General features: G+C 44.4%; 1 protein-coding gene across 1 annotated transcript; it reads left to right on the top strand.

Annotated features, from left to right (window-relative positions):
• Positions 1 to 19,981, top strand: OTC (ornithine transcarbamylase). The gene is given in 10 exon segments (XM_077342927.1): positions 1 to 271; positions 4,704 to 4,851; positions 7,339 to 7,420; positions 9,238 to 9,274; positions 9,276 to 9,320; positions 10,799 to 10,952; positions 13,172 to 13,294; positions 13,502 to 13,555; positions 13,638 to 13,787; positions 19,687 to 19,981. Coding segments are annotated over 10 exon segments (1,122 nt in total). The 5' UTR covers positions 1 to 53; the 3' UTR covers positions 19,798 to 19,981.
• Positions 19,982 to 20,172: the final 191 nt, after the last annotated feature.

Genomic DNA, 20,172 nt, shown 5'->3' with positions numbered 1-20,172 from the left:
TGTTTGGTAAGTGATTAGTTCAAACATCATATGTCTGAGCTGGGAAAGAAATCATGGGCTGTATAGTCCCAATTGTAACCCTCCACATTTCTAAAAATAATGAACCATTCCATTTTTGTTTAAGAGCATTCCAAAACCCCAAAATTATGATCAATGCATACTACTGTGACATTGTCAAGGATATTACTACCATTTCACTCCCTGTTTATAGACTTTTGTTCTACAACTCTATGCAGCACGAGAGGAGAAATGTCGCTTTCTTTTCTGACAGGTATGATCAGATGAACGTAGCAGAGGCAGGGGTCGTAGAATAACCATAAATAACCCACAGGAAGAATTGCAGAGGAAATGGATCCACTAATTGCCTTACTCATTTTTATTTTATTTTCAGTTCTCTGATAAATTATGAATAGATAATTTGTTAGTGGCAGCAAAGATGGTATTAACCAGCTATTGAAATGTTGTTAATATGATAACATTCTCAATGACATGGAAAAATGATGGGATGTTGATAGTGCAAAGTAGCACTACTAGAAAGATATTGTTAGCATGTTAAAAGAAATATTATATTTTCCAAGATCCGTTGTAATTGTAAGCAGTGGGTATCGTGGCCTCAGAGGCCAGGCCAGTCTAGTGCGAAGGCTTAAATAGACAAAGAGAGGAAACACTATTTACAGGACATACTGCATTTCCTATGAGGACTCTCCAGATGGAAGCTGAGATATCCAATGTCAGAGTAGGGCATTGGTGTTCCCAGCTGCCATGTTTTACTTCTTCACATAGCAGCTATGCACTTATGTGAGAGAACACAAAGGGTTTCACCCAGAGATGCCCATGGATTGCCATCTGAACTAGTCATCCAACCAGCTACATCACTGAACAACAAATATGAAATACAGGCTATAGGATTTAGACTAGGACCTGGGATACTTGGGTTAAAATCTCTGTTCAGATCCTTGATCAGTATGAATTTAGATTCCAGTGGCACCTTTAAGACCAACAGAGTTTTATTAACGGTATGAGCTTTCGTGGGCACACACGCCTCCTCAGATACATTAGTCATTCTTACTCAGCTATATGTCATAGCATTGTTCTGGGGTCAAACGGGAGAAGCAAATCATATTTACTCATTTATTTGATTTATAGCCTGCCACTCCCAGGCAAGTTATCTCATAGTACAATAGAATCCCCACAATAATAAAACAATAAATCGGATATCTCTCCCCGGTGGCAAAAAATCCACCCCTACCCCCCATGGACTACAAATAACCTCATGCCTCGGGTACAGTTGGAAAGGGGGTGGGCAGTTGTTCCAGCCTAAGGTGACCAGATTTTAAGATTGATAAAGAGGGGCGCCATTGACCAGTGGTTTGCCAAAACCACTGGAGTTCTGGAATCACCACTCAACCCTTGCAACCAGGGAGCCCTCCTGGTGATGTCACAGAAAGGCTTCCCCTGGGAGGCGGATGGGGAACGAGCCCAGCCGAGAGCCCGTGCATGATGGTGCAGCCGTTTGCTGGTCAGAGCCTAGCTATAAACAACAAACTACACAAGTTCACCACATGCAATTGCAGCTGTACAGTAGCTACTGTCCCCAGTGACATCTCATGAATCTAATGGCTTGCGTTTTTTCACGGCTTTGATAATTTAGCTTTTAATTGAAAGCCGTCTTAATCTGGTCTGTGAAGAGTTGGCACAGAGAAACATTCTAAATAGATAAGTGAGTTAATGTGCAGCAGGGTCCAAGTCGGACTGCTGAGCAAGATAAGGATGGATCACTGCTTTCCCCTCATGCTGTTTTCAGTGGCATTATCTGGAACATTATTTTCTCTGTGGGTGAGCCAGCACATGATGGCATTCAGTGCACGTCCTAGCTCCCAATGGAACAAATAATGATCCCCTTTGGTCCTTGAGCTATTTCAGCTGCCCTTCTCCTGTGCATCGCAATCTTTCCCAGGGCTTCTGAGATAAAGCCTGCATTCCAGCAGGAGGGAGACCTATGGGGTGATTACAAGAGGAGATTGCAGCTTTAGGGTCACCGCTTCAGAGGGGAAATGAGGGTAAAGCCCTGTTTCTTTGTTTATGAAGCTAGAGGTATTAAGAAGGGGACCGACCGTTTCACCCAGAAATGCACCAGCTGCAGGCGAGACCGGGTGGGTGGCACCGGCTCGGGCCGGAGGAGGGGGCTGCACTGGTGGGACTGCTGCCTGCCGAATGGCGCTTGGTGCCTGTGGTGGAGTGGGACGCTGCCTACTCGAGATACACACCCTCCAGGATCTCTCAGGCGCGGCAGCCAGGCCGGCAGCTGCCTCCTCTCTGGCCAGCCAGCCAGGCAGGTGGAGCAAAGCGGGGAGTAGGGCGGAGCCCATTGCATGGCTACTCCTCTGCCACTGCCTCCAGCTCCCTCAGGCCCAGCTGCTGCCCACAGGTAGGACTGGCTGCCTCACCTCCACCCTGCTCTGCCCAATGGGGCCCCGGCTCCTCCGGGTCATCACACCTGGCCGGAGGGTTCAGGAGCCTACAGGGGAGCAGCAGCTCAACCAGCCGGCCGCCACCTCCAGCGGGCGCACAGGGGGAGGAAGGAGAGAGAGATCCTCCTCGGGGCGAGGAGGAGGAGGATGCCGGCAGGGGTTGGGACCAGCTCCGCTTGCTAGGCAGGACTTTAAAAAAATGTTCGGGGACGTGGGACATTTTTAAAGAAAATCTGATTGTTCTGCAAAATGCAGGATTCATGGTCACCTTATTCTAGCCACTTTGGAAAGGGCCCTGGATCATAACTGCCCTAGCCTCCACCAAGGACCTGGCCAAAGAGCTCCATCATGCAGGCCCTGCAGAACTGATAAAGCTCTGACAAGGCCCTCAGCTCTCCAAAGAGCTCATTCCACCAGGTCAGGGCTAGGACCAAAAAGGCTCTGGCCCAGGTTAAGGCCAGGTATAATTTCCTCAGGCCAGGAATAATCAGCAAGTTCACACCCACTGAGTGAAGAGCTCTGCAGGGGGGATGAGATAGGCAGTCCTGCAGGTATGTGGGGCCCAGACTGCAAAAGACTTTAAAGGCCAGTACCAAAACCTTGAACTTGATCTAAATTACAGTCAGTAACCAGTGCAGCTGCACGGGCTAGATATGGGCCCTCCAAGATGTTTCTGTAAGGACCTTAGCAGCTGCATTCTGTACCAGCTGCAAATCCCAGATCAAGGACAAAGGAAGGCCCACACTAAGCAAGTTGCAGAAGCCAATCTGAAAGTGACCATTGCATGGATCATTGTGGCCAGGTTATCCAAGGACCGCTAGGGTGCTAATAGCTGTGCCTGATGCATGTGGAAAAATGCCAAGCAGTCTAGTGACCTGAGCCTCCATTGATAGAAAGGCACCCAGAATCACGCCCAAATTCTTGACCATGGATGAGATGTTAAGTTGTACTTGGAGCAGGGTAGGCAACTGTACTTCCTGGTCTAGTCCCTTCCTACCCAGCCACAGGAGTTGTGAGTTCCTGCATTGTACAGGGGGTTGGACTCGATGACCTCTTAGCCCCTTCCAATTATATTATTCTAGGATCTTCATCTTGGAATGGCTGAGTTCGGGAAACTCTGCTCTAACCATCCAGTTATGACTTCCAAACATCTGGTGAAAGAATCTGGGGGGAGGGAGTCTGGGTGGCCATTCATCAGGAGATACACCATTATAAGTGCTTAGGAAAAAGAATGAAAAATGGATAGATAGATACTGAAAGACAATGAGTTGTGTCAGTACTTGTATGGAGATATACTTGGACCTTCCCAACTTGCTTATCAATTGCCGCACATTTACTTGGTCCCATATAACCCATCTTGAGTGTGAGAAAATAAGACCATTGCATTTTGTATCAGGTGGAAGAGAAAGAGTGGGTCATCAAATGTACTTAGGCTGGAGGCAGGGTTTGCTCTCCTCCAGCTGGGTCTCTGGGAACAAGATGAAAACGAATGCAAATGAAGCTAAGCGATTCATGGAGCCCCACCGCAGTTCCTTTTCGGATACTATTAGTACCACCACTACCACCCTAGCCTTGTATGGTATCTAGCCTCCAGGTGGGACCTAGAGTTCTCCTAGAATTAAAACTCATCTCCATACTACATATATCAGGTCTCTTGCTGGAAACGGCAGCTTTGGAGAGTAAATTCTATGATATGCCAGAGATTCTAGATGATATCTTTTCCCAGTTTCCCCCCTCCACAAACACTCTCCCTCAGATTTCCAGGAATTTCCCGGGCCAGAGATGGTAACCCTACTTTTCAGTCATTACATTTTTGCCATTCCCACCTTGGGTACCTGGAGAGCACACGACACACAATTCTCCTAGTACACAAAATCACCATTTTTGTGTAGATTGGGCAATGTATATATTTTCAAGCTTCAGCACATGGGGATGTGTACATTACCTAGTTTGAAGGCAGAGAGGTTTTTTGCTCCCACCTCAGCTTCTTCTCCAATAAAACATCTTGTGGAAGTTTAAAGCATTAATATATTTTTTAATCCTTCATATCTATCAGTGCCTGCATATTTCCCCCTATGGATATATCGTGGAAGTATTTATTGTCGATACAGGAATTTGGGGTGTGTACTTTTTATCAGACATTCTGGATTGGCCAAAGGCTGCTTGAGAGCAACCATAAGTGACTAAAGGCCAAATGCTGAATTGTGAGATATATTTATTTGGTCATTTTAGGAAATGCAGGTTTGGGCACCCAACTGAAACTTGCATGCAGTTGAAAGGTCGTGATCTTCTAACTCTACAAAATTATACAGCAGGTAAAATCAAATATTTGCTTTGGGTGGCATCTGATCTGAAAGAAAGAATCAAACATAAACAGGAGGTATGCATGTGAATTCTGTTATTCCTGTGCTTTTCATATTTTTATTCCTGTAAAAAGCTATACATGTAATTTAACAGTAGTTTGCTATTCTTGGAGATGACTGAAGCTGTTTATATCTTCTTTTAACATTCATGTGCTTTTAAGAATTAATGCTTATGGTATCAATAATTAAATATTTTAGGATGCATGCATATTTGGGGATAAGTCTCATTGGATTCCACGGGATATTTACAGTTAAGTATTCAAAAGAGCCTCTTGTGGCGCAGAGTGGTAAGGCAGCCGTCTGAAAGCTTTGCCCATAAGGCTGGGAGTTCAATCCCAGCAGCCGGCTCAAGGTTGACTCAGCCTTCCATCCTTCCGAGGTAGGTAAAATGAGTACCCAGCTTGCTGGGGGGTAAACGGTCATGACTGGGAAGGCACTGGCAAACCACCCCGTATTGAGTCTGCCATGAAAACGCTAGAGGGCATCACCCCAAGGGTCAGACATGACTCGGTGCTTGCACAGGGGATACCTTTACCTTTACCTTTATTCAAAAGATCATATGATTATTTTTGGTTTAAAACATACTTTCTTATAAGATAGCAGACTTCAAGTGTAAATAAATCCTATTGTTCCACTCTTTCAATCGCCTTTTAAATGGCTCACAAAGGGAAATAACAGATGCTTGTAATGGACAGAAAACAGTAACCACCACATCTGCTCCTTTCACTTTTAGATCTGATCATGTTTCACAAAACTGCAGGTGATGCTCAAGCAGTCCATTCAAAAGCCCTGCACACTGAATTTCTCATACAGCTTTGGGGCAACTCCTGAGAAAATAAGACCAGGGATCTCAAAGTTAACCAGAGGCTCCAGGATTGGCTTTATTTGCATTTATTTATTTATTTGCATTTATATATTGCTCTCCATTGTGGCTCAGAGTGGTTTACAGAAAACATTAGGAGAGAAACAGTACAGGATGAATTTAGTAACTGTGCCAACAATCTTAACATAATCAACAATAATAACATAACAGCATGTTCAGTTAACTACATCAACATTCCTAATGCCATCAGCAATCATAATAAAACACAACATGTTCTGGTAACATTTCGTCTGCAATCCCAATCGTAATGGGAACTGGAGTGCCAAATGTGACAGGAACTGGAACACCCTGAACTATATAATCACCATATTTTCTCTCTCCCCCCTTCCCCCAGCTCTTTGCAAAGCAAGTCATTGTCCCTAGAAAGACCACTGATCAGAAAATATAGCTGGGCATTTGACAATTGGCCACCAAGTTCAGGATGATGATGGGAATGGCATTGCCAGAAAGGTAGGGAACTGAGAGATCCTAACTTGGATTATTCACAGAAGCCCCCTGATGTGATTTGCTACAAAAGGTACAGTTGTCTTTAGCAGGAATAACTTATCCAAAAATAAATCTAGGAACTTCAAAAGTTGGTCATGGGCTTCAAGGTTGTAATGGGAGTTGCAATGGTGACTGTGAAATGAACTGGGAGGTCTGTCTTGCATGGTTCGTAGAAACACCTTTGCCCCCTCCCCCGTGCTTTTTGCATTTGAAGCTGTGCATTATCTGTGACAGCTCCTCTATGTTTATGGAAGGTAAAGGTAAAGGTATCCCCTGTGCAAGCACCGAGTCATGTCTGACCCTTGGGGTGACGCCCTCTAGCGTTTTCATGGCAGACTCAATACGGGGTGGTTTGCCAGTGCCTTCCCCAGTCATGACCGTTTACCCCCCAGCAAGCTGGGTACTCATTTTACCGACCTCGGAAGGATGGAAGGCTGAGTCAACCTTGAGCCGGCTGCTGGGATTGAACTCCCAGCCTCATGGGCAAAGCTTTCAGACGGCTGCCTTACCACTCTGCGCCACAAGAGGCTCTTGCTTTATGGAAGGTAATGTGCCCCAAATAGAGGGAATTAGAACATTCTGGTCCAAACCATCCACAGAAACCCCCAGCCCTCTGTGTTATTACACTGGAAGCTATGGCAATCTGTGGCAGGAATAAATCATCAGAAAATAAAATTAGAGGTTGACCAACTTCAGGATATTAGAATATACAAGATCTGTAATGTGCATGATTCATAAGAATATGAATAATATCCTAAAGGGGGCATTGGAGGAGGTGTGTATTTAGCATAGTTAGATCAGGAACTTCTGGATATTTTTTTCAAATAGTCTCCTATGCCCTGATTGGTTTATTGGAGATTTCCTGCTCCTTTAAGCAATCTTCCTCCCTGGTTGTCTCTAGAACAGATTGAATGAAGACAACAGAACAGTTAGAGGGTTAGGTTGCTCTTTCCTCTTTCTAGTCAAACTTTGTTTCTCTTTATAATAAAACACTTAGATTTATTTTATTTATTTTTATTTATTTTCTTAGATTTTTATACCACCCTCCCATATGACACAGGGAGGTTTCACCCTCCTCCATCGTCGTTGTGGCTACCTAATGTGGCAGAAAGTGCCTTTCCCTCTTGTCTTTCAGTATCTGTCTTTGTTGCAAGGAAAATCTTTAGCAATTATTTTTGAGAAAAGAAGCACAAGAACAAGATTATCTACAGAGACAGGTGAACCAAAATTGTGACAGCAAAATTTCCTGAATGAATTGTAAAATATTTCTTTATATATGACCAGTTGCTTCATATTTTTAATTCCAAATTCTGGCCTTTGATAGTTCAATCTAAGATCTTTGATTGTTAATCCCAAGAAAAGCAAGTGACAGTAGATCTAGCTAGAATTGTTAAATCAGTAGGACTAAAGTTTTTGTTTTTAATTGGATCAAGGCAATTTGTGGTTTGTAATAAAGATTTCCTTCTTTGTAAAAACAAATACATTCTGTATTCTTCATCTAGTGTAGTCTAGCTTGTTCAGCAGACGTATTTACAGGCTTTCAAAGCTCATGGTTATGGTGCCATCTCCTGGTGATAATGAAGGAGCTCTTTAAACATTTTATTTGCTTTGCTTGAACATGACCATCCATTGCAGACAACCAGTTAGCAGGTCACCTTTTAACTACACAATACTTTTCCTGAGTTAATCTAAAATGTATGTTTTATCCAAGAAAGTGCCCAAAATGTTTATTTTTTGCAAGGTTTGTTTCCTTAATGCTAGAGCTTAGCCCTGTTTCTATTAAAAATATCAGTAAAATATAAAATACTGAAGTACAATGAAATTCAGTTTTAAAAGGTGGTGCTTGGGGAAGGTTTCAGCTTGTTCCCCATGCTTCTTAACATTTGCATGAAACTGCTGGGTAAGGTCATGCAGAGATCTGGGTGGAGATGTTACCACTATGAAGATGATACTCCATATTTTGTACTTCTAGCTGATCTCAGAAAGGCTATAGAAACCCTGAACTAGTACCAGAAGGCTATTTTTGGGTGAATGCAGGCTAAGAGACTGAAGCTTAATCCAGCAAAATGGAAGTACTACTGGGGAGCAAAATGAGTGACCCGGGGTTTCTCTGGTCCTCGATGGGGTTATACTGTCCCTGAAGAAACAGGTCCATAGTCTGGGGGTACTCTTGGACCCAGGCCTACTAATGAATAAGCAAGTAGCAACCATGACCTGAAATGCCTTTTACCAAATGTGGCCTTTCCTGGGCTGAAAAGATTTGGCTGTTGTGGTACATGCTCAGGTTATATCTAGATTAGATTCCTGCAAGTTGCTTTGTGTAGGGCTGCTTATGAAAAGTGTTTGGAAACTTCAGTCAGTTCAAAATAGTGCAGGCAAGATGCTGACTGAAGTGGGTCATATGAACCATATTACTCTAGTCTTGTCTCATCCTACATTGACTCCCAATATGTTCCCGGACCCAATTCAGGGTGCTGGTATTAATGTTTACAGCTCTATATGGTTTGGAGCCAGCATACTGTAAGGACTGTCTGTTACCACATGGACCTACCAGACTGCTATAGTCATAGTCATCTTCTGAGGCATGCCCTGCCTTCTGGGTTAGACATGTGTTAGCCTGAGAGAGGGCCTTCTCAGTCACGGCACCAAAATTATCCAACTCCTTCTTCAGAGGGTTGACCTACAGACGTCCCATCAGTGTATCAGTCTTGTGCCCGAAGTTTTGGTCACTTATTAGCATAGCCTGATTAATGCTCTCATCTCTTCCAAAGCAAGGTATTGTACGCTCCTAAAATAGCTGTCATAGTGAATTTAGCCAAGATGGTGCAGATAGTCTATGCCTTGGAAGGGGATTCTTGGTAACATAGGGCTCTTGCTCATTTAACTGTATGAAATATAGTTAAATAGCCAGAAATTCAATGTGAAACTTCACCCCCAATTGCATCTTTGTGCCAGAAAAAGCTTAATATGGATAATTTCTCCTCTTGTCACACACTTGTTTGGATAGCTGAAAGAACTCTTATATCTGTTTTAGGATTTGCTCTCCTTGGTGGACACCCTTGTTACCTCACAAGACATTCACTTGGGCATTAATGAAAGCATCACTGACACAGCACAGTTTGTAAAAATCCTGTGATTCTTCCATTTGTTGATGGTGCTCCAGCTATTATTATTATTTATTTTATTATTATTATTTATTAGATTTATTACCCGCCACTCCCTGATGGCTTGTGGCGGGTTACATACATCCAGCTTCTGCTGTAAGCAGAAGAACCAATTTCCTTCCCAATTATACAATTCATATTTTAAAAGGATAGGAGATCTGTCCCAGATTGATGTATAATCTAAGATGAAAACTGATTTCAGACAGTTTGCTTGTGACAGACCTGAGTCTAGTTTATTCATAGGCTTGCAGTTTGGGAACAGTTTGGGGGAGATAATGTTATTTTTATGGGCAAATTGCTTCCACCAATCTGCTTTCTTATATGTGGGGAAACGTGTACTTTTTTGTCTGCTGTGAAAACCAGTGTGGAAGGTGAATGCATTTTCATCATGAAAGCAACCTAAAGAGAAAAGGTTAGTCTTCATTGCCCTGTGAACCTGCAAATAGGGTTTTTTTTAAAACAGTTTGGACGATCGATCTCTCTCGGCCTCATAAGGGCCAAAGTAGATGTGATATTTTTAAAATGTGACTACTACAGAGTCTTGTAGTCAGACAACAAGTCCCCTGTGGGAACTCTATTCCCAAGAGCCTCAGGAGCTCAATTTGGATTGGGATCAGAGGCAGGCTTGTGCCTTCTCCCTAGTTTTCCTGACCCAATATAGGCCTCAGGAGCACTATTTGCCCCATCGGGGTCAGCACCAGTTGTATTTGTGCATGTGCAGCCCCTCATAGGTCAAATAATGTCCTGGGGCCATTTCAGTTTTGGAAAATGGCAGACTGGAAAGGCTAAAGCCTTTCTTTGCTTCATGCCACTGTCATGCTCCAATCGAGCTCCTATGGCTCTTGGGGATCTTGCACACAGGGATCTTGCACCTGCCAGCTGCCGCAAGTCCCTGTGTTGGTCATGTGTTAAAGATTATGCCTAGTTTGGTCCTAAGAGCTGGGTATTGGACCAACCAGACTTGAAAAATACTAATATTCAAATTTACATTTCCTAGTTTGGATAAGAAGCCAAGGGACAGTTTGGTAACATTCTGGAAGTGTACTTAAGAAGTTACTCAACATCAGTTTTTTACAGAATTCTGGGATCTGATTTTTCTCCACATGTTATATGCAAATATAGATTTTTTAAAAATGTAGGTCTCTAATCTCCAGGGTGAAGCTGTAGAGTACATTCAGGGAATTCCCTTTAAATGAATTATTTCTTTCATACAAATTATTTAGATACACAAGCTGTTCATTAAACCATTCAAAATATAAGGAGAAAAGGAACGTCTCCTCATGTATGATGGATTGTACAATGGGGCTTTAAATTGTTAAAAATATAAATTAAATGGCTCACATTTAAATTTGTTCCACATGTGCTATCCAGCCAGCAGAGATAATCTGATTTCATTAGGCTTGATTTCTGTATGAATTTTGCATTCTGCAGAGTATTGTCTGGCATGGCAGATGCAATCCTGGCACGAGTTTATAAACACAAAGCTTTGGAAATATTAGCACAAGAGGCCTCAGTCCCAGTGATCAATGGACTCCCTGATTCTGACCATCCCATCCAGATTTTGGCTGATTATCTTACACTTCAGGTAAGACACTCCTGTTCTCAAGTTAGTAATAGACTTTTATCAACCTGCACTCTGCTAAAAGGAGGGGAGGAGGGGACTTGGACATGGGTCCTAAATATCTGATACAAGAAGAAGCTTCCAAACAGACCCAGATACGGATATAATTCAGCTGTTCAGAGTGGGAGGTGCAAACTGAGAATACCCCAGTTCATATTTTACTGAAGTCCCATGATAACAAGGCAGCCTTAGCCAGGCTACTTTTTCCAAACTGATGTTCCCCATCAGTAACACTGGATGAATAATACCTTACAGGGCAATTGTAAAGGGTCCTGGGACAGGGTCTGTTGAGTCCTCCAGCCTTTTGTAAAGTCTGAAGCAGCTTCTTTGGCCAGGTAAATCACACAAGTGAAGCTATGAGTGGGCATTCTTCAGTGCATTTGAAACAACAATTATTTCAGTGAGAAAAACCTAATAAAAATGGTGGTGTTCAGCCAACCTCTGTGAGCTGCTTATATGTATGTTAAGTGCCATCAATTCATGTCCAATTTAGGTGACCCTATAAATGAATGTCCTTCAAAACAGCCTTGCTTGGGTCTTACAAACTGGAGGCCATGGCTTTTTCAATAAAACAGCTACTTTGAGGTCCCTTATTGAATGTCCTGGAAGGTTGAAGTGTTCCCCTACAGGTTTTTCAGTCCTGTGGTTTTTGATGTCAGACCTGTGTCCATTAATTCTTTGGCGGAGGATTTGATCTGTTTGCCCTGTGTAGAGAACAGAGGAGCATTGTTGGCATTTAATGGCATATCCAATGTTAGAAGATGAGCAAGTGAATAAGCCTTTGATGGTGTAGGTGATGTTGTTAGGTCTAGTAATTGTGTCACTGGAGTGTATGTGGCAGCAAACTTGGCATTTGGGTTTGCTGTAAACTCTAGTACTAGTGTCCATGTTCATATTAGATGCTGCATTGTTGTGGGTGAGGAGTTGTTTGAGATTAGGGGGCTGTCTATGTGAAAGAAAAGGTTTTCCCCCCAGTACTTGGGAAAGACAACTGTCATTATCTAGTAGAGGTTGTAAGTGACTGATGATGTGTTGTACTGTCTTGAGTTGAGGGCTATCTGTAACCACCGGTGGTGTTCTGCTATTCTCTCTTTTGGGTCTGTCTTCCAACAGGTTTTCTCTTAGTATCCTTTTAGCTTTGTTATTCTGTTCCTTGACCTTACTGGCTGGGTAATTTAGTTCCAAAAAGGTTTGTTGTAGAACATTTAGGTGGGAATCTCTATCCATGGGATTGGAACAGATGTGGTTGTAACCTAGGGCCTGGCTGTATACAATGGATAGTTTGGTATGTTTAGGATGGTAGCTAGAGGCATGCAGGTATGTTTGCCGGTCAGTAGGCTTTCAGTATAAGGTGGTCTCTAGGCATCAATTTTTTATTCTTACAGTAGTGTCCAGGAAATGTATTTCTTGTGTAGAATGGTTCATTGTCAGGTTGATAGTGGGGTGAAACTCATTGTATGCCTAGTGGAAAGTATCCAGGGCTTCTTTACCATGTGTCCAGATGATAAAAATGTCATCAATGAATTGCGGGTGTATGAGACGTGTGAGTAGGTGAGCATTCAGGAAGCATTGCTGCAGGTCTGCCATGAAGATGTTGGCGTATTGAGGCACCATGCGGGTGCCCGTGGCTGTACCACTGATCTGAAGGAACAAGTTGTCACCAAATCCAAAGTGGTTATAGGTGAGAATAAATTGGCACAGTTTGGTGGCGGAGTCAGCTGTGGTGGTGTTAGAAATTGTATTCCTAATGGCTTGTAATCCATCTTTGTGTGGGATGTTGTTTTACAGGGATATAGAACATTGTGCTGGCTCTAGACTGAATTTTCTGTGAATTAGAAAGGGAAAGTTCCCCCCCCCCCCAATAATTCCCCCAGCAATGCTGTAGAGCTCCAGTTTGTCCCTCAGTCCATTCAGGAGAGCTCCTGTCCTCAAAAAGCAGCATCTTGGGGAGACCAATAAGCTGCGTTTGGGGAGGGGAGGCAGGAATGTTGTTTTGGGCTAATGGAAGTGCCTAGGTCTTGTGCTGTGAAGAGATCACAAGGAGGAAGCCTTGAATATGCAATCTGCGGGCCAAGATGCTAGTAAGGCTAAAGGTATTCTTCATCATTACCAACTGAATTTGTCACTGTGTTGTTGTGACAGTGCTGGTTTGAGCAGCCATTTTCCTTTCACTTTTGCTGCAGGAACACTATGGGTCTTTGAAGGGGCTGACCTTGTGCTGGATAGGTGATGGAAATAATGTTCTGAATGCCATTATGATGAGTGCTCCCAAATTTGGGATGAATCTGCAGGTTGCTACTCCAAAGGTGAAATGACATTATCTATTTCTAGTAGCTAGTAATGTTATCCAAGTCTTTTTTTTGTCAGTGATTGTATTTAAAAGTTTAAGTTGCATAATACTATAAAGGACAGCATGTGGCCATGAGTCTATAGGGCAGATCATCAGCTTTGAAAAAGGGAAATCATTTTTAACGTGGTTTGAATACAGTGTAATGCTATCATTTACTTGATAGGGTTTTGCGCCAGATCCTACAATAACCAAAATAGCTGAAGAGCACTCTATGAAGGTATGAGCTTGAAATTTTAAAACACAATTTACTGTTTGCTGCACATGAATTTGACGCACTTTTGGGGCTTTCTTCACATTAGCATGGCACCAAATTGTTTCTCACAATGGACCCTTTGGAAGCTGCCTGTGGAGCCAATGTTTTAATCACAGACACATGGATAAGTATGGGGCAAGAAGAAGAGAAAAAAGAGAGGCTGAGGGCTTTCCAGGGTTATCAGATCACAATGCAGGTAAAATACAGAGAAGGGTTTGTTTGTTTTTTGGTGCAGCTGGTTTCTTGAAATGGAATCTTTCTGACTTCTCAAGCACCTACTTTTCTACAGATCCTGAGCATTACACGAGAAGCTAAGCATATGGGAATTGCTGAGTGTGCTGTATTTCATGAATTGTGAACATTAAAAAGTTGTTTTTTAATTGATAAAGCATAGATAACAGCAAAGTGAGCAGATTAGAAAAGAGAAATTGCGAAAATCATTCTAAGGGCTGTGATAGTCCTATGCTTATCCTACCCTATGCCTTTATGGCAAGGTTAACAGAGGTGTCTTGGTAATTAATGGGATGGGCTGCATTGTCTCAGGATGGGTGATGTCTGACCCCTCCTTTCTTTGTTAGAAAGGCCCCTTGTTTAAAGGGACTGTGGTGTGTATGTGAAAGTTAGTGTGTACTTGCCCATCCATTTTCTCGACTAGTCTATCTCAGGGTGTTGCCTGCTTCTCTGCTGAGCAGGGGCCAAGTGTTCTACAGTAGTTTTCCATCTATGCAACTCTTCCTCCCCCTTGAAATTTGCCTAACGTCTTTCTCTATGTTCACTCATCATATGAAGACTGTGGCTTCCACCAGCGTGGTGTAGTGGCTAAGCGTGGTGGCTTCGAATTTGGTGAGCCAAGTTTGATTCCCCGCTCCTCCACATGCAGCCATCTAGGTGACTTTGGGCATGTCACAGTCCTGATAGTGCTGTTCTTACCGAGCAGTCCCATCAGAGCTTTGGGACTTCAGGCAGTGAAAGGCAAGGTATAAAAACCAACCCTTCTTCTACTTCCTTAGATTGACTTACAACTTCAGGATTGTTCACTTCCCTCTTGCTAGCTTGTAAAGTTTAAATTGCTGCTATTAGTTGGGCTTTTAATTTCTGACATTTTAGCTTTCTAAGCAATTATTTGAATGTCTTTTGTAAAAATCTTTTCTGTATATAGATATTTTTGCTCTGAATGCTAAAATAATCAGTGTCAAAATGTAGCGTCAGTCGCGATCCTGGATCCTGGATCGCGATCCTCTTTGTAAACAGATCTTTTGATCTTAAGAATTGTTTTTTTATTAAACCATGTTTTCGCCACCCTGCTTTTGCTGTTTAAACATCTGTACTAAGATAACAACAGAGAGACAGCATGATGTAGTGGTTAGGAATGGCAGCCTCTAATCTTGGACCAATCACAGTTCTCACAGAGCTCTCTCAGCCTCACACTACCTCACAGGGTGTCTGTTGTGGGGAGAGGAAGGGTAGGTGATTGTAAGCCACTTTGAAACTCCTTAAAATAATTTAAAAAACAGGGTACAAAACCCCCACTCTTCTCTTCTTCTCCCTTGAAAACCGTTTCCTGACTGAGCTGGTGTAACATGCTTGCTGTAAATCAAAACTGTCTGGGCAGGACTGGAAGCATATAAAAATACGAAATAAAAATATTTTAAAAGCCATTAGACTGAATCATTTCTCATAGCAACATATTTTTTTTTAATAGCAAATGGAATCTAATAAAATATTTATAATACACATATGGGGAAAAATCCCTTATTAGAAATTAATTGACCATATTTTAACTTCATTTCCCAGAAAGGTAGTCAGAGATGTATTCAAAATCACTTACAATGCTATGAACCTTTGCTCATATATTACATGCCTGTGTAATGAATTATTTATATATGGACTAGGTTCTGGTCTTTTAAATCATGATTTAATAGGCTTTTACTAAAACATTATGTTGGTACATACAGCATTGACTCAGAATGTACCCACTGATCTACCAAAATTTCTGCTCTTGCATCTAAGCATATTCTGTACCTCTTAATTACACTGGCAGCTCAAAAGGGGACAACCCAGCCATGATGTGTATGTTATTTGTCCTTGTTGCTAGATAGAAGTGCTGATGAACCATTTGCATAACAGTAATGCTGACAGGCAGAAACTACAGAAGAAAGACAGCACAGGCAAGTGCCAGCATCAGGAAGGACATCTTACAACTCCACTGATGAGAGTGCCATCAGGGGCGACGCCACCCGTAGATGGGTCATTTATTTGTTTAGTGTAGTGATTAAGAGCAGCAACCTCCAATCTGGAGAACTTGGTTCGATTCCCCACTCCTTCACATGCAGCCAACAGGGTGACCTTGAGCCAGTCACAGTTCTTTTAGAGCTCTCTCAGCCTCACTTATCTCACAGGGTGTCTGTTGTAGGGGACAAATTGTATGGGAAGGGATTTGTAAGTCTTTGGGGACTCCTTCAGGTAGTAAAAAGCAGGGTTCAATAAAACAGCTCAGCTCTTCTCTTCTTCAGCTTTTCTCACTACTCTATCCTGCAATTAATAGAATATGTTATTGGTGAACAATGGTTCATGGATTCTTTAACATGCTTCTTTCCCATTTCTCCATAAAAACACAACAAACCTGGAAATTCAAACACAAGGAGAACAGGGTGTGGATGATGAATCTAAGTAAGATGGGGTATCTAAGAGCTCTGTTAAAACCCAATCAATATATTTTAAAAAAATTAAAAACTTGACATATGAACTTTTCAGCTATGCACCTGCATGTGTGATGAATATAAAAAGAACGTTACATATGTTTAGCATGCTGTGCACATGCAAAACCACTCCAAATCTCATGTTTTATTCCATTCTTCCTCTAAGAAGCTTTTGCTGGCATCTGTATTTCTCCCTTCCTCCCCTTTCCCTCCCATAAACATTCTACACAGAGGGTTAAACTGAGAGAGTGATTGGATCAGCCTAGTGAGCTTCATGGTTGAGTCAGCATTTGAATCCAGGTGTCTCTGGTCCTAATCAACTCCCTATTACACCACAGGAACTTATGTATCGGCTTCTACTTGATGTTTGGTGTAGTGGTTAGGAGTGCAGACTTCTAATTTGGCATGCCAGGTTCGATTCTGCGCTCCCCCACATGCAACCAGCTGGGTGACCTTGGGCTCGCCATGGCACTGATAAAACTGTTCTGACTGGGCAGTGATATCAGGGCTCTCTCAGCCTCACCCACCCCACAGGGTGTCTGTTGTGGGGAGAGGAATGGGAAGGCGACTGTAAGCCGCTTTGAGCCTCCTTCGGGTAGGGAAAAGCGGCATATAAGAACCAACTCTTCTTCTTCTTCTCACCATGGGCCTCAATTAATGTAATATTATATGTGGGAAAATAGAGGTGAATTATGTATTGATACTAGCAGTAGAGCCCGCTGTCCAAAAAATACAGCAGGCCCTAGGGGAGGGTTTGCTTCCCCTCCTCCCCACGTAGGAAAACGCTCTCCAGGCCCCGGGGCTTGGGGAGTGTTTTAAGGCGGCACGGAGGTTTTAAAACGCTCTCCAATCCCCGGGGAAGGCGTTCCGTGCCTTCCCCGGGGCTTGGGGAGCGTTTTAAGGGGCGGGGGCCAGGAAGCCTACCTTCGCTCTCGGCGGCCAGCAAAGTAATGGCCGCCGTGGAGCGAAGGAAAGCTCTGGTGGGGGGTGGGGCAGGTTGGGAGGCGCTTTGCGCCTCCCAATTGGCTGTTGGCCGGGCAAGCAGCCGGGCAAGCAGATTGGCAGCTTGGGGGTGGACTGACCAGCAGAGGGGCCAATCGGGAGGCGCTTTGCGCCTCCCGATTGGGCCCTCCGCTGGCCAGTCCAGGGGAAGGGGCCTATCAGCACCCTTCCTCATCCCGGACAGGGCCCGCCTTCGGGGCCCTTATTCTTTTATTTAGTCCGCGGCGCCGCGGGGCTGTTTTAAGATTATTTCACTTCTATTGAATGTGTTAGATAAATGAGTTGCCTGAATCTTGGCAATACCATAAAAATATACAGATCAAGAAGATTCTCTCATGGGCCAACTCTGTTATTCACAACTTTAACATGCGGTAAGAAAAAGTAAAAAAAATCAATTGAGATGTTTGTAATACTTGCTCAGAATAACATCAGATTCACATATTATGGTTGAGAACCCAAGTAATCCCTAGGCTTCCCAGCTCTGAAGAGACCCAGGGTGCCACCCTTCACATCCATGCCTGCGGGATTAAGGATAAGGGCTACCTTGTGGCCGGCTGGTCACAAGAAGGCTGGTTCCTGCACCCCCATGTTCTCCAACGCTTGGTTATTTTGTTACGTTAATAAAAAGTTGTGGCCAGTTTAATGCCAAAAGAATAGTGGTGTATGTCTTCTTTGCAAAACGTATTCCCCTGCAAGGCAAAACAGAACTTCTGGTTGGTGATGCAGTTGACCATGGATTAAGTATTTAGCTTGTGTTGCACATTCTTTCCAAGGACATCCTGTCTCATCCTTTCCTAGAGTCCCTACTGTCCAGACTTCTTCCTGCAATTAGGACACTTCTTTGTTCCCTTTCTTGTTCACCCATCCTGCCAAGATTAGACATATTGGAATAAAGGTACCCTGAATCAGTGGTCCCCAACCTTTTTATCACTGGGGACCGGTCAACGCTTGACATTTTTACTGAGGCCCGGGGGGGGGGGGGTAGTCTTTTGCAGAGGGACATCGCCTCTGCCACCTCAACCCCTGCTCCACTTGCTTTCCCACCGGTGCCTCTGAATTCCTGCTCCCCACTGGGGGGCGCTGCCAGCAACAACTGCGCAGTGCCATGCCGAAAGGGAGCCCTAGCCATGGCGACCGCTGGAAAGCACCAAAGGTAAGCTGATAGCAGAGTGGCAGGGCAGTCCCTGAGGCAGCAGCCAGGGAAGAGCCACGGACCAATACCAACTCAGTCACGGACCGGTACTGGTCCCCGGACCAGGGGTTGGGGACCACTGCCCTGAATATACATATAGGGTATGCTGCTTTATTAACATACTAGAAAATAAGCCCGCTGTAGTGCGAATACAGCGGGCGCTAGGGAAGGTGGGCAGTTGGTAGCATTGTCTGTGTGGGCTAAGCGGGCGGCCCAAACGGGTGGAGGAGCATGCCGGCCGGTGGCGGTCCTACCTGGAGGCTGGTACAGGCGGCGTCGATGGCAGGAGCGGCAAGGGCGGCTGGCGAGGGTGTTGGTCGGTGCGAGCGGGGTGGGTGGTGGCGGCTGGCGCAGGACCAGGAGGCGCCATGTTTTGCAGCGGCGCTGCTGGCGGCAGCATGAACTCGTAGTGGCGGCGGCTGACTGGGCAAGCGGCGTCCAGGCGTGTTTTTGGCTGCGGCCACTGGCGGCATGATGGCGACGGGTACGGCCGCGGGGACCTCCTGGGCGTCGCGGCGGGGAGTGGCGTGGGCGAGAGGGTCGGAGTGAGTGATGGCGGCGGTGGCTCACAAGACGCGGGTGAAGTGTGGTGCGGCTCGGGAGGTGCGCAACATCAGGGCGGCAGGAGAAGGCGGGCGGCGACATTGTTCCGGCGGCCACGCGTCCGTTGCGACCTGCTGGGCATCGGGGCGGGTGGAGAGCGGCGCGAGCGAGAGGGCCGGAGCTAATGTCGGCGGGGGCTCCCAGGACGCGGGCGAAGTGGGGGGGACAGATCAGGAGGCGCTTTGTGCCTCCCGCAGCATCAGGGTGGCGGGCGAAGGCGAGCGGCGACGTCATCTCGGCTGAATAGTGATGGTCCCCGGGGTTGGGAAAGGAGCAGGGACACGGCGTCGAAGACGCTCCTTCCCGAAGATGGAGGAGTGCGGCTCCCCATTGGCGGCCTAGCCCTGGATGGACACTTGGAGGGACCAATCAGGAGCCGCTTCATGGCTCCTGATTGGTCCCTCCGAGTTTTTATCCCAGACAGGGCCCGCCCTAACTCCTCCCAGACAGCCCTTACTGTTTTATTTAGTCTGCGGTGCCCCGCACCGCGGGATGTTTAAAGATTTTCACAGGAACATGTAAAGTGCATAGATATTTTGTATGCAGTAATCTTTTCCTCTATGATTAGATATTTCATGCATTCCTATTCTTTCTTCTAGGCCGTCTTTGTTGACAGATTACTCACCACAGCTGCTATGGCCTGTGTTTTGATTTTTGGGATTATGCCAAGAGAAAAAAAATCCACACTAGCAGAATATTCTAGCCCATGAAATCACTTTTTCTCTCAAAAACAAGATCAAACCAATGATAATTGTTTAAAAGAACTGTGAAGGTGCCTATAATATGGGAATACATTACTTCTGCATTTGCTCAAGCACTTAAGCAATGCAGCTGCATTTGTTTCTTTGATTTGTGTTTTGCTCTACATCCTGCATATTGATTACTCTTCCAAACAGTTATGGTTTAATAAATGGATTTGTTTCTGCCAATGCTGTAGTAGAATTGATCTCATAATGTGTTCTGAAGTAAAAATTGCTGTGTTTTCTCAAGATCTGTCATATTTCCTTTAAGGGGGGATATATATCAGGGAGAGGGAGGACATTTTTCTCTAAGCAGCCTGAACATGTCCCATATCCTATAGGAAT

The sequence above is a fragment of the Paroedura picta genome, chromosome 6, assembly GCF_049243985.1.
Source record: "Paroedura picta isolate Pp20150507F chromosome 6, Ppicta_v3.0, whole genome shotgun sequence".
NCBI classification, from domain to species: Eukaryota; Metazoa; Chordata; class Lepidosauria; order Squamata; family Gekkonidae; genus Paroedura; species Paroedura picta.
This window is presented reverse-complemented; position numbering and strand designations above follow the sequence as displayed.